Source organism: Thermobia domestica, chromosome 9, assembly GCF_964235325.1.
Source record: "Thermobia domestica chromosome 9, izTheDome1.hap1.1, whole genome shotgun sequence".
NCBI lineage: Eukaryota > Metazoa > Arthropoda > Insecta > Zygentoma > Lepismatidae > Thermobia > Thermobia domestica.
The window spans coordinates 246,126,945-246,140,713 of NC_137462.1; the positions used below are offsets into that span (position 1 = coordinate 246,126,945).

At 34.4% G+C, this 13,769-nt stretch overlaps 1 protein-coding gene across 4 annotated transcripts in view; it reads right to left on the reverse strand.

The window, feature by feature from the left end:
* The window catches only part of LOC145660653 (uncharacterized), a 295,153-nt gene that overhangs the window by 18,357 nt on the left and 263,027 nt on the right, over positions 1 to 13,769 (reverse strand). For all 4 annotated transcript variants that reach the window (XM_081725966.1, XM_081725965.1, XM_081725964.1 and 1 more), the window contains 3 exons: positions 11,150 to 11,313; positions 9,881 to 9,984; positions 8,480 to 8,579 (listed from right to left, as the gene is read on the reverse strand). In XM_081725966.1, coding sequence (XP_081582092.1) covers positions 8,480 to 8,579; positions 9,881 to 9,984; positions 11,150 to 11,313 — 368 coding nt within the window. The remainder of the gene's footprint in view (positions 1 to 8,479; positions 8,580 to 9,880; positions 9,985 to 11,149; positions 11,314 to 13,769) is intronic.

Below are 13,769 nucleotides of genomic sequence, written 5' to 3' on the forward strand. Positions count from 1 at the left end.
ATGAGAAAATATCTGAAGGCACATCCAACTGGATATTCAGCTTGCCTCACAGTGGCCCTTATAAGACCTGGGAGCAAGAGGTTTTAAATGCCAACGTATGTTACCTGATACATCAATGAAAAGGTATGGAAAAGAAGCTACTTTCCTGTGAGGTACCATTTACGAAATGGATATCATTTAACTCAAGTTCTTGCGCACCTGTTGTCAATATAATATGGTGCAGGTGAAAGTACTGGATCACGAAAGCACAAAGAATAAGAAAATGCAGACGATAATTGTCATTGATTATGATGCATTTCCAAAAGGAGCAAGACGACCGGTTATGCACAAACATCCAATGTAAACGTGGAAAAACACAACCTTGCACGAAAAAGTTCTTCCTATAGGACACCGTTTACGAAAAGCGCGGGGTTACTAATGCTTAAAGTAAGGTAGATAACTTTAAAATTTAATACATCCATCCAACTTCTTTGAATGTCACTAGGTGGTTCAGGTAGTTTTACGACTAATATCTCAAGTCAAAGTACTACTTTCAGGCTCCATGATTTTTGTTTTGTGAATTAAAATGAATACAAATAAATAAATAAATAAATAATAGTAAAAATATAATTTAGAGAAAATCTGCCAATTTCACTCAGTTTTACAACATTTTCCTGACTTTTACAGTTACACAATCTAGTTACATGACACTATAGTCTCATAACGGAAAACATACCCTAAATCTGAATTCACTGACTGCAGGTGTTCTAGGAAATACACTATGTTTTACCTATTTAAGAATAAACTCAAATTTTCAATTAATTCGTACCAAAAAGAATATTTAAATGACATTTTAAACATGTAATATGTGTAACTACTGATATATATTCTGTACCACAGAATTTTCTTTAGGCAAAAAATTTGAATAATGACATTTTTGGTTTAATTTGGATTGAATTTACCACTATGAAGAATGAAGCTTTGTACCGTCGTCAGTAAAAGTATATGGGAACCATCTATGTTGTTAATTTGTTGAAAATAACTTCGCAAAGAATGCCCCAATTTCCGTAGTTTTCGATTACATTCCACGTCAAAAGAAGGAGTATCAGTGGATACATTCTTTTAATGACATGTATAAAATAACCTACCGAAGTTGGTATGAGCCAAAAGCGATGAGATGCGTTAGTAACTTCAATATGGTACCAATGGAACATCTTGGAATACATCATACAGTTGTTCAAAACCATACAATATGCGCCTTACTAAAACATGTAGCTACTCCGACCGGCCACATAAGCAGCTTTCGGACAAGTCGTTGTCGTACAGATAATGAAATCGCTATAGATCTTGACGCAGCTGGACGCTGGTTGTTACCGAAGCTCGGCTGGCGTTAAGTCAGGCACTGTCCCATGTTCAACACTGCTTGATACAGCTTAGGTCCCGAAACCTAGTAGGTCAGGGTAGAAGCCGTATGATTTTGAGTTTAACGTCCCTTTCAGCAGCGAGACTGTATGAGACGTGGACCTACGGATTAACGTGCAATCCGAACCACATGAGCTCCCGCCGGGAATCAAATCCGGGTCTCCCACGCCAAAGGCCATGGTAGAAGCCGTATACTACACAGGCCATGTTGAGATGGTATGCAGAGGTGTTTTAATACGGGAAATGCAGGTTTGCAAAGTAACCAGATAAAGTGAGTAGAGAATATTGACGTCAACAGTATACAACGCACGACTTCGTACTTCCCTGAATGAAGACCATACAGCGGCGTGTGGGAACACACGCTCGTCTATGGATACGCGCACGGCTGTCCCTGTGTCTGAAAAAGAAATAAAAATGATCCTTACTACTCAATGCTCCCCTCGCCAGTGTAATCTTTCCCGCTTCTATCGAAGACGATCTCGGAGATAACCCATGTGTCATGTGTCGAAAGAAATGCAGGAACGCAGACCTGCCTCAATAATCGATTGTTTAGTTTTTGTGCGCTGAAGTACGGCTTTACAGTACCTTTGCCTACAGTGACGGTCGCAATATTGTCAGTTAAGGTGGCCCAAACAATCATGCTGTGCAGATGCTTCCCGGTGCACCCCGAAAGCATTAGTGAGCAGTCTGTTATGGGAACAAGTTGCATCATATCGGGGACAACACTGATGGACCATATGCTATGACTAATACGAGAATCAATTCTACGAAATGACTATCTGGTCTCGTAATCTCACTATGAAGCCACACTCGTAGTCGATTAATTGCACTGAGGGCGTTTATATTGGAGACTCATACTGTATTCCATAACACTACACTTATCATGTTCTCCGACGACCCTTAAACTACTAACTTCATGCCCTCTAGGGTAAGCAGTGTGCTGAAACCTTCTAGCTGACATTGCGGTGTAAATTTCGTTCAAGTCGGACGATGGATATAGAATGCTGTTATATGCATCTTCTTTGTATGTATATTGTGTTTTACTTACAAGTCTTTATACATCTAACAAAGATATTGGGAATTGTTATTTCAGATCTTTGGATTTAGTTATTTTGTGAACAATACTATATCCCATTTATTCAATTCTGTTTAATATCTAGTTTTATCTTTTCGTTGTTAATAATATTGGGGCATCTGAGTGAAACTGAATATCGTTTTGCAAGAAAGGGTATACCAATTAAGTACTGACTGCGGTAGTGCTTTATCTTCTTGTGCAGTTCTAATGGGAGTACATTCGCCCTTGCAAGATTCGTAAGATGGATTTAACTATTTGTAAAGGTACTTCTTCATCTTTATTAACTCTGCGTATTTTTACAGGCGTCTTTCAATTTAGTGTTAGTCCCACTATTTAAAAGTCAATCTTCTACAGAAATCTGTACGTTTATACATAAATATTTACAATTTAAGAATTAAGACTCTTCACTATATTCTCACGTCATCATCTGATGCAATATAATAGTATTAATGAACAACGCAACAATTTTGAAAAGCACGCCTTCTTTGGGTAAGAAAAAAGCTCTGAACATGCTCAAGCAAAGTAGCTCTCAGCTTACTTATACGATAAATAAACTAATACTTGCTTTCAGATTTTATAACACAGAAATTTGATAGCCCGATAATTATGACGTCATCTACGCACTTAAGATTTCTGGGCTGTAAAAGAAGGTCTAGAAATATCTGTTCATTTATCTGATAATATTTTGTAGATACTGAAAGACTTACTTTCTAAATTTTTGATACTGTTAATAGTTTTGCCGTTATCCCTAAAAATCAAAAGTGGGAAAAGTATGGTGAAGTATCTTAATTTTAAAATCGAGTTGAATTTTTGTGGAGTCTATTTTGTAAAAAGCACCAAAAAGGTTTAAGGATAATAAAATACATAAATAAAAAAATTAATAGAAAAAAAAACCTTAGAACATACCTGTATACAAATACTCGACATGCTTAAGTGTTCTTCTTTGGGTATGAAAAGCTCTGAACATGCTCAGGCAAAGTAGGTCTGAACTTGCTCTCTCTCAAGCAGAAATGCTGACAAAAAGACTAATATCAGCATGCAACCTGGGTTGTGAATAAGTTCCCCAGAATTACCAGCTGATATTTGACCTTCAGCCAGACTTATCTGCCTCAAAATAAATCAGCTAAACAGGCTCTCATAATCCACATGCAATTCAAATAGCCTCAATGGAGAAAAAAATAAAAACTAAACACCTTTATACAATGCACTTTTGAAAGTCATGCCTAAATACAGTTGTATTATAGTATTAATAAAACATACCTAAGAAACTAAAATCTAGTATATATTATTACTATTATTAAAACGCTATATACAATACAACTATACACCCTATTATTACACAATATGCTTAATTATAAAGGAAATTTACTAAAATTAGTTCACCCAATATAATTCCTACCCGATACATGCACTAGCTAATTTTAGAAAATAAATTTAGTGCTAAATAATCAAACTCAAATACGGATATCTACCCGAAATCCATTCTATGCCTTCAATTAAAATACTTTTATATGATGTGGCGTTAGGACCACCTATACATTTCATGACCTCCCAGACAAATCTCACGGCCCTTACTTTTTCAATTACGTTTTTATGAAAAAAGTCAAATACCTCAAAAGTCGCAAAATTCCTATATCATCAATGGACTAAACTTTATTCTTGTACCAAAAATTGTTCAGAATGTCATTAAATCGATATATTCAAAACATTTCATTTAATCTTTAGAAAAGTTATGATTATACTGTCAATGTCGAGAATTTCAAACTTGAAAATACTACAACTGAATGAAAAAAAAAAAAAAAAAAACTTTAAAAAATTCACAGGTTCCCCAAAGGCCTCCCCCTCCCCGATATTTGTCAGGGTTGCCATTCCTTACAGGAGGACCTGAGTGGGATACTGATGTAAAATGAACTTTAGTAATATACAACCGAATATCCCTGTTCATTAAAATAGCAGTTTATATGAGCGCATTTTTTGTAAGACCACATCTTTCAAGTCGCCTTCTACAGAAGTTGATGCCTATCAAGTCGAACTCTTCAGATTCCTTTCTTAAATCTCTAAGTTTGCTTTTCTTGTTACATATCTAAGATTTACTAATTCATTTTTTTCTAAATTTAAAAAAATAAATAAAATAAAATAAAATAAAGTGAAATTTTGCAGTGTAGAAAGACTAGACTCTACGTCTCTGATTCCATTTATAATCATTTATACGATGAATGCTTTACTCTGTCCACACACATCCTTAAAAACTGTGCAATTTATACACTTTTTTGTCTGAATGTTGCTCATTCTAGTTTTGGTATCACGCATATATACTTAAACAAAAACTAAAATCTAAATAAGGCAATCTGTATTATTGTATCTGTATCTGTACAGAAATATGCATGTTTAAGAATGCTCCAGCACTTGCACACGAATTTTTAGATCGGTAAGTGGAGAGTGATTAAGTACTCCCAAACAGTTTCTCTAAAAATAACTGTGCAAGTACCGGAGGTTCTGAAAGATGGATATTTGAACAGTTCACATACTCGTTCCTCAGTGATATCTTGATCAGACTACGATCAGTTCTATAGAAATGGAACTCTGGACCTTTACAGTTTATTTTTTCACGTTTTCGGTGCCTTATAACTAGGAAACTATGCACTTCCGACCACAGGTCCATATGAACTTTTTGTCTTCTTTTGATGTGAGGAATCAATTCCCAAATTATTGAGACAAATTTTTGTAACACCCTGTATACCATTCCCTGCTGAAACTGACACACAGCAGTAAAACGTTTCCTTTGCTCAGATTTACTCTTTTTTAATTTAAGTTTTACGTATTTTGTATAGTTGAATCAAGAAGTGCATACTCCTTTTTATGTTATCTATCCAACTATATATATATATATATATAACGGGTGTTCTAAAAATGTTGCCCACAGATCACGAAAAAAACTACTCCACACGTCAAAATGAAGCGAAAATGATACATGATCATATTACCCTCCGGGATCTCCTTGAGACTTTACGGCCAACGAAAATTCGACAATGTGGTAATATTGTAGACGAATTGTGGACCATACTATTGGTTCTCGAATCCATCAAGTAATTACATCAATTCTTTCCAGATGGCAATTAAAGCTAGTACACGTTAATATTAACCACATCCTAATGGTAATTTTCCGGTTGAGTTCCCAGTCAGAATTTTGAAGGCGTTTCTAGTTTCTTCCATTCTGGCTACATAACCTGCCTACCTACTCGCCAGAATCTCCTACACTTTATGATCCTAATAACATTAGGTAAATTATGCATTCTTCGTTACGAAGTTTCCGCCATTCCCCATTCTCGTCCATATGGATCCGAATACTCGATTTAGGATTTGATTTTCAAATATTTTCAGTCTGTATTCTTCCCTCGAAGAAAGCGATTGTTCTTGACTTAGTGCGGAAAATCCCCCAAAATTAGTATATATATACGTACATATACATGTCTCATACAGCCTAAAGCGAGTTAAAAAATGCTCTGAAGATGCGTACTGTTGTAAACTAATTGTACCCATGTATATCAGAAACTAATAGTTCCGGTAAGCCTAAAAAGCTGCACAACGAAACAGACTCAGTCATAAAATTTGATGGTGTTAATGGCTTAGGAAAACTTGTTCCCCTTTTTCCCCATTGACACCTTCGTTTTAAATTGAATCTTTCCATAGGGGCTAAGGACGAGGCAAACGGACGAAAAAAAAAAAAAAACTCTCCTTCTATTATTGGTACTTTTGTAATAATAAATGCTTGTGCGACTGAAGACAATCACCCTCTACATATATTTCTACCGTAAGCTGCAGAAACTATGTTCAAATCTAATAATCCATAGAAAAGCTATTAACGAGCAAAGTGAATGAAAAAATCACACTTAAGAGCCAGTTTTAACTGCTACATGCAAAACTTTTAGATAAAGCTACTACTTTATGAGACACTGTCTCATTTAATTGTTTTAATGCATGTTTTATATTATATTATTTACGCCGTTCACTTCAGTGATAAGTTACGGTAATTCAAATTCTAGAACTTGATGGTATTTCATTGTGTTTGGAAATTACCCCATCGAAACAACATGTAATTTTATTTTTAAACAGAGGATGCTGTCTAACATGCGGCCATTGTTAACCCTTTACTCCGTATGAGTATTCATATTTGTTCCGTGAAACTGCTAGTGTAACTGATAATATTGTGTATAGAAATTAAGTTACAGAAATTACGTTACAGACATCAATGTTAAATTTATTTCCATTATACTCGTCACTACTTAGTATCAAATACAATGAATAATTAACACAGAACAGAAAATAATTTTTCTTCTAATAAATTCAAGTTTATTTTGGCAGCAACGTATTTTCGATACTAAAAAATCTAAAAATTACATACACACTTAAAATATAAATGACTCATTCAACATCTTTTCTTCTAAAATTGTAATCATTTGCTAAAATATTAAAGCATAGAGAACTAATTAATTTCTGCTCGAAGCACTTAGTCCTATACTCCCTTGAAATTTATATCTCAACCACAAATACTTCATCCCTGAACTCTGCATGCATCCATTCTCAAACATTATTTTTAATACTTTAAAAAAGAAAAATAATAAGATAAATAAACATGAAGGTAATGAAGAAGCAAAATACATCAACACATAAATTCTAGTACAATACTTGTTTATTATTCTTCTGTACTAGTTTAAACAATGTGGAGCACGATTCACTAGATAATTAAGGTTTCAACATACTTCGTAACTTACTAAACAGATTAATGAAGATCGTCTAATGAATGCTAATATAACTGAATGAATATTAGGCGTCTACAGTGCGAGTCTCATACACACTCAGTATATGAAGTATTTGATTTGACTTTTATTTGAACATCTATACATGGGATCAGATTCGTAACTACAGATAAGCAACATCCCCGAACAAGCAGAGGAGATTTTCTAAAGCGTCAAAATGGACTTCTTGAATGTCTTTATTTATTGTGTGTATTACAAGAAGGGAGTGAAAAATTTCTAAGAAAAGCACAACAAAGCCACATTTTTACTACATACTTTATAAATCTGACCTGTAAATTGCTTTTGATACAAACTGTCTGATGGTTTCAACATTTCTCTTGCACAGAGAAATTCTAGAGAATGCAGACTGCACGTGGACAACAGCTTTCAAATAAGACAGCGAATCATGTTTAATACCGACTTTCTATCGTATAGTGTCACATAACAGCCAACATTCATCATCCAACTTTTTATAGACTGTCTGTGAATGTCTAGATAGTTAAAATAATAATTTCGTGTACTAGGATGGGCTAAAGAAGACACGATGATTATTGGAAGTAAATAAGTACGAAAGAACTGATGGAATGAGAATGTGAGAGAAAACTAGAGAATCCCGAGAAAACCCCCGGATGCCGTGCTATCTACTATAACTCATGTGGCATGAGATCGAACAACGGACTCCTTGCATCACAGTTGAGCACTCTACCACCATGACCCATCCAGATTTTGTGTGATCTTTATCTTCGGACAGACAGAGTAGTGGTGCTGTGAGAACTTTTTCGTTGCAACCTGCCACAAATAAGTATAAAATACACATTATTTATTTATTTATTTATTTAAGCTACAAATGCTGTTGAAATGTCACTTAAATCATGTGTATTGAAAAGTGAAAGATTCACCCCATTTAAAAACACTGTCTTGTCATTGAATAAAGTGCAAGAGGATCACAGTAATTCGATCACCAGTCAACTTTGGCCAAGCGCTTTGAACGAAGATTAGTTCGCTTACTAAATTCGTTTTACAGGATAAAAGGAATTCGTTTACGATATCACTAACTTAATATTTTCCGCAACTGAAGCATGCCATACAGTGTACCAAATAGGAATTGTACATGAACACTGAAAAATTCATATTACTTTTTAAATTCACACATTAGAATTAACCGAAAAAACTGATACGTACACAACAATAAGAGCATCGTACTTACCTTCTTCCTTCAAATTAGAAATAATTGCCGATTTCTTATCTAGCTGCTCGCTGAGACGAGACGCGGCGCTCAATCCTTCCTGTGCCCCTTGCAATTGTGCCTTGAATAACATGACAAATTACGCAAGCAATATTATACACAAAGTATAACTTTTTAACTAGAGAATCAATAACGATACCGAAGAGAAATATGGTGGGATTATATTAATAACTGACCTCAGGTAAATCAATATACATTTTTTGTTTTATTCAGATACTGTATAGAAATTATTGAAACTCATAAGCAAAATTATCTAGTCGAAACTGGAAGGAGCCACAGAAAAAAAAAAGTTCATATAAATTGGAAAACTTTAGGAAGTGTGGTGTCTTCCCTCATCTTCGTCTACCCATCAATATTACGAATTTGTACACAATGAGCACTGTCAAAGTAATCAATTGTATGTTTAAAATTAAAATTAAAATTAAAAAAAAAAAAAAAAAAAAAAAAAACTATATGTTCAAATTGGATTGATAAACAATAATCATACTCAACGTAGTTTTAAATAAACACTTTTCGACAAAACACGCTTTATTGATAATTCAAGACGGTGAGTATAAAGGACAGTCAACTACTAACTGATGCCGCACGCTTTCCCTGTTTTACACTGTATTTTCGTTCATGAAACAACAGTTCAGTCAACTGAAAGGATGCAGACTGTCCTCCCTTCAGAGACATTTCACTCAAAAATAAATTCAATCAACATCAGAAAATAATACCCTGACTCTCTCGATATATTCTTTAATTTGTTATTGACAGTTAATTATCGGAAGTACGCCGTTGATGTAAAAATAAACTCTTGACAACCAGGGATAAAGTGGATCTGAAAAGGTAGGGGGACGCATGATGTGACGCCGTCCTCAGTGCCCATCTTAGCCCATTGTAATTTTTTTATGAAGTGAAGGGACGCCATAGATATTTTTTCGGAGATGGAGTAACGGCATCCTCCCGCGTTTCCCCTCACTTTTACCCCTGTTGACAACAATAAAATTAAGTTTAACAATTGAAAACCACGTCGATTATCCATTGCTTATACTGATTCAACTTATCATTGGACTAAATTACAACATAAATTTCTTGAATTTAACTAAAGTATCGCGAATAACGGCCTTAAAAATACTTTTAAAAGATTCTACTGTAAAAGCAATATAGTGTATCAACTAGTTACGACATTAGTTTATATTTTTGAGTCTTTTTTTGTTACTATTTCCTTAAATTCTTAGTACATGCTTTTTTTAATACATTTTAAGATCCTTACTTGTATGACTTTAAAAAACTCATGCTTATTAAACATTTACAAGTTAAAGTGTTAAAGCTTTCCTTGTCGTTGACAATAAAAGAAGAAAATTATTCAATGATTCATACCTTCAATGAGTTTACCTCTGCCAGTAGACACCTACTTTTCTCTTGTTCTGCTAATAAATGTTGTTTCAATTTCTCAACGGCAATACCAATTTCTCCATCCTTGCCTAAAATAAACGTTTGTTTGAATGGGTAATACAACTATAAATGATCATATTTAAAAACGTGTTGTTTAATTCTGCACATTTCCTTTGTAATAGGCAAGGTTTCATACACATGATAAACGTATTTTTGTTTCACCTAGGTAATAATATGATACTTGGCAATTTAACACAATTATCAAGACGTGCTTCATCATAAAATAATAAACTAAAGCAAGACTGCTTAGGACAGATTTATGGGAATACACTTTATTAAGTTCATTTATTGTGATACTTCAATACATGGCAGTAAACTGTGATTGTAACCATACAATTACCTGAACTTCGTTACTCCAAATTTTCCAAATGAAATTTACATTGTAAAAATAACTTTCAAAGTGTATCCATAATATACAAGTAAGGTTGCTATTGAAATTCTTTTGTTCACAAGTTTTAAGAAGTTGACTAATGATTTTTTAGTTGCTTATTCTACATTTATTTTCCTCAATTCAGTATTACTATCTGTGATAATGTATTATAATGGTTCTCTCTAGTACCAAAATTCACAGTAATGAAATCGGCCAATATTTTTTTTGTTACAATAATATAGACTTCTACAACTATTTCATGCCCATTTTAAAAAAGTTTCCTTCCAACTCTACTTTTAATATGACATAATAAAAAACTGAATTGTTATTATCAAATAAGTGTATATACTAGTCCATACATTTACCATTTATGTACCAGCAACAACGTTTTGAACCTCTTCGTTCCTCCCAATCTTTATATTCCTCTAACTTAAGAACGAAATGTCCGGAGAAATCTACAAATGATAAACTACCTACGAGTGGGACGGATCCAAGCAGGTTTTCCTTTTAATTTTAGTTAGTTCCTTTTTTTTTTTTTTTTTTTCTCCTCATTTTTTCATTTATTCCTTCTAAACCTGAAGAGCCTTATGTAGGTTCAAAACGCTGTTGTTGATTGCAGAGATACAAGAGCGGTGAGTATGAAAATATAATTATACATTTGACTACGAAATAATACGTACGTATGATAATAACAATGAAGTATAAAGATTTTTTTTTTCCCCCGAAGCCATAACTAAACATTGCACACAGAATAAAAACGTTTACCTTTCCATATTTAGTGCTAATTATTAATTAAGGATTTCCACTATAACGACTTATCTTACCTTTCTGAAATTGCTCCAATACAATTTGTAAATTTTTTAAAGCAACTGCATGATGCTGGACCTGGTCTTCTGATTCAGAAAGCTTCCTTTGAAGATTATCTCTCTCTAATGAAATCATTCTTATCTGCTCTTGAAGGGAATCAACTTGCTGATTTGCTCGAATACTGTGAACAAACAGACATCACAAGTCAAACAAAAAATAACATTTTTTCGGGTATACAAAAGTTCGTTTCATCCTTATGGCAGTAAACTGTAGGTGCAACCAGATTCGCTGCATTTGTGCCAGAACATACCGTACGCGTCGCACTTGGAGCAGTTATCTCGAATCTAGCTGAGAGTTAAAGTATCTGAGATCATCACGCCTCCAAAAGGACATTCGTTTTGGGAAGGCTACATAGGAGTACTTTCCGTAGGCTATAGCTATAGCCAAATTATATATATAAGGGAATTACAAAAGTTTCACATTGTCTGATAAGGGATTTCATGGAGCAATCCATCATAATACATCCACCTTCGAAGAATAAAACGTCTGGTTTAAAGCGAAGAACCACCAACTCCGAGACATCACTGCTAAAATACCACAATGTGTCCAAGAGTACACCACCGCAACGTGAAACAATAATGTTTCCGACTATCACCAGCAACTGTTAATTTAATTATCAGACACGTTAGATCTGAAAAGATGCACAAACAACAGATGGTGGCATGTACACACAGGGTGTCTATGGGTCACGAAAAAGTCACGAAATCAGAAAATGGTAATGAAAGTTACGAAATTTAGCTTTTGGATTACGATTTTTTAAAACTGTGCAAATGTAAGTACAGATTGGAAAATTTTGTTCTATCAAACATCAAAATTCAACACCAAAAATGTCTGTGGTCGGTTTTAGACGCTACCGAATCGCAAGCGAAGTGCGTTTGTATCGCATGGATGAAAATTCGGCCTAATTCGCACCCAAATTCGCAGTTAAAAATGTTAGGAAATTTTATGATTTGGTAAAGAAAAGGTCACGAAAAAGTCACGAAATTTCATTGTGGAATTTTAGTAGACACGCTGACACATCTTATGAGTGCTACCTAGCAGGTGACAGATAAATGGCTTTATGTTATCATCTTAGATGACGCATGAGTCGATTTGACCAGGTCAAAGTAGGTGTATACTATTTATTACCGTCCTATCGATGAAAGGAGCACGCATAGTAGATTCTTATGTGCAAGGCAAGTTTCTCTAAAGGGTTTCTGTACTAAGGGGAAGATTCCTATACACAGAATAGCATCTAATGTGAAAGTGAACTATGTCTACTATACAGCATTTCTTAGGCTCTATATACTGCCAACATATCCCTGTGTTAAATGCCAATGAGACCGTCGAAGTCCTGATGCACCAAAAGAAGGTCAGCAGTCACATCGCCAAACAACGGTGGTATACATGACTCGATGAAAGAGAAGACATGTGTCATGGCTATCCCATTCAGACACATCCCTGTTAAATCGCCACACGCATCACCTACGGACTTTTGCTCCTTTGGGCAATTAAATCGTAACATCACAGAACGTCAAGTCACATCAATTGAAGGACTCTAGAAAGTATGGAAAGACGAGTGGGCTAAGCTGGATCAGGCTGTTCTGAATAGAAGCCTCCTTCAATGGAACTGTTTACTGTCAGAGCCATCATACTGAACATGATTGCTGGTGAAAAAAAAAAAAAAAAAAGTTTTACAACCTAGTACATGTGGGTGCAATTTATTACCATAATGATCAAACTAACTTCTGTACAACAGTACCTTCAAGATGATCTTAGAATCCTTAAATATGTAAATTACCATTCTCCTTTTCTGCTAAATGAATAGAGCTGCAAAACATAAAATATCCTGCTGTGACGATTAGCAAAGCTTGTACTACAGAAGGTGAAGATTCATGCAATTGATTATATCTGTCTGTTCAGAGTCACTGGGGCAACATTATAATACAGATAGTATACACTAAAGTTTTATTATTTAAATGCTTAACTCAAAAGAAATTAATCATATACAACTAGAAACTAAGAACTATGACGAAATGGATGTACAGGGAGTCTACTGGAATACCAGAAAGTAAATTCATGACTTTTTCATGACTTTCCATGACCTTTTTGTTCAAATTTTCATGACCATGGCGATAAAAATTTACCATTAGTAATAATAAACCCCTACCATCAGTGGTGCATCGGAACTATGCGGGTTGCTAGTCTTAAATATCACTTATTGTGAATCTTAAAGAATCTAAAATTCTGCCGCCTTGTGCTTGAGCACAGAATAGCACTTACCTAAATACGGGCCTGCTCTTACCAGTGAATCACTCTATACTGTATTTGAAGTTTTGATTCTGAGTATAATTATCCATCTAGCAGAAATTTGTCTGAAATTAAGCACTCAGAGAACTGCCCAAAGACAAAACAAATTATAAAAGAAATTAGTTTTAAAAAAAATAGATCATCAAATTTAAAATCTGCAAACTCAAACGAATAATATTATTTGCATAAGTCTAAAGGCCTAAAAATACACAATTTACATTTCTTAGAAGTAAAGAAATAGCAGATCAGAAAGTTGGACAGTAAAAAGTTGTTGCTATATTACAGAGA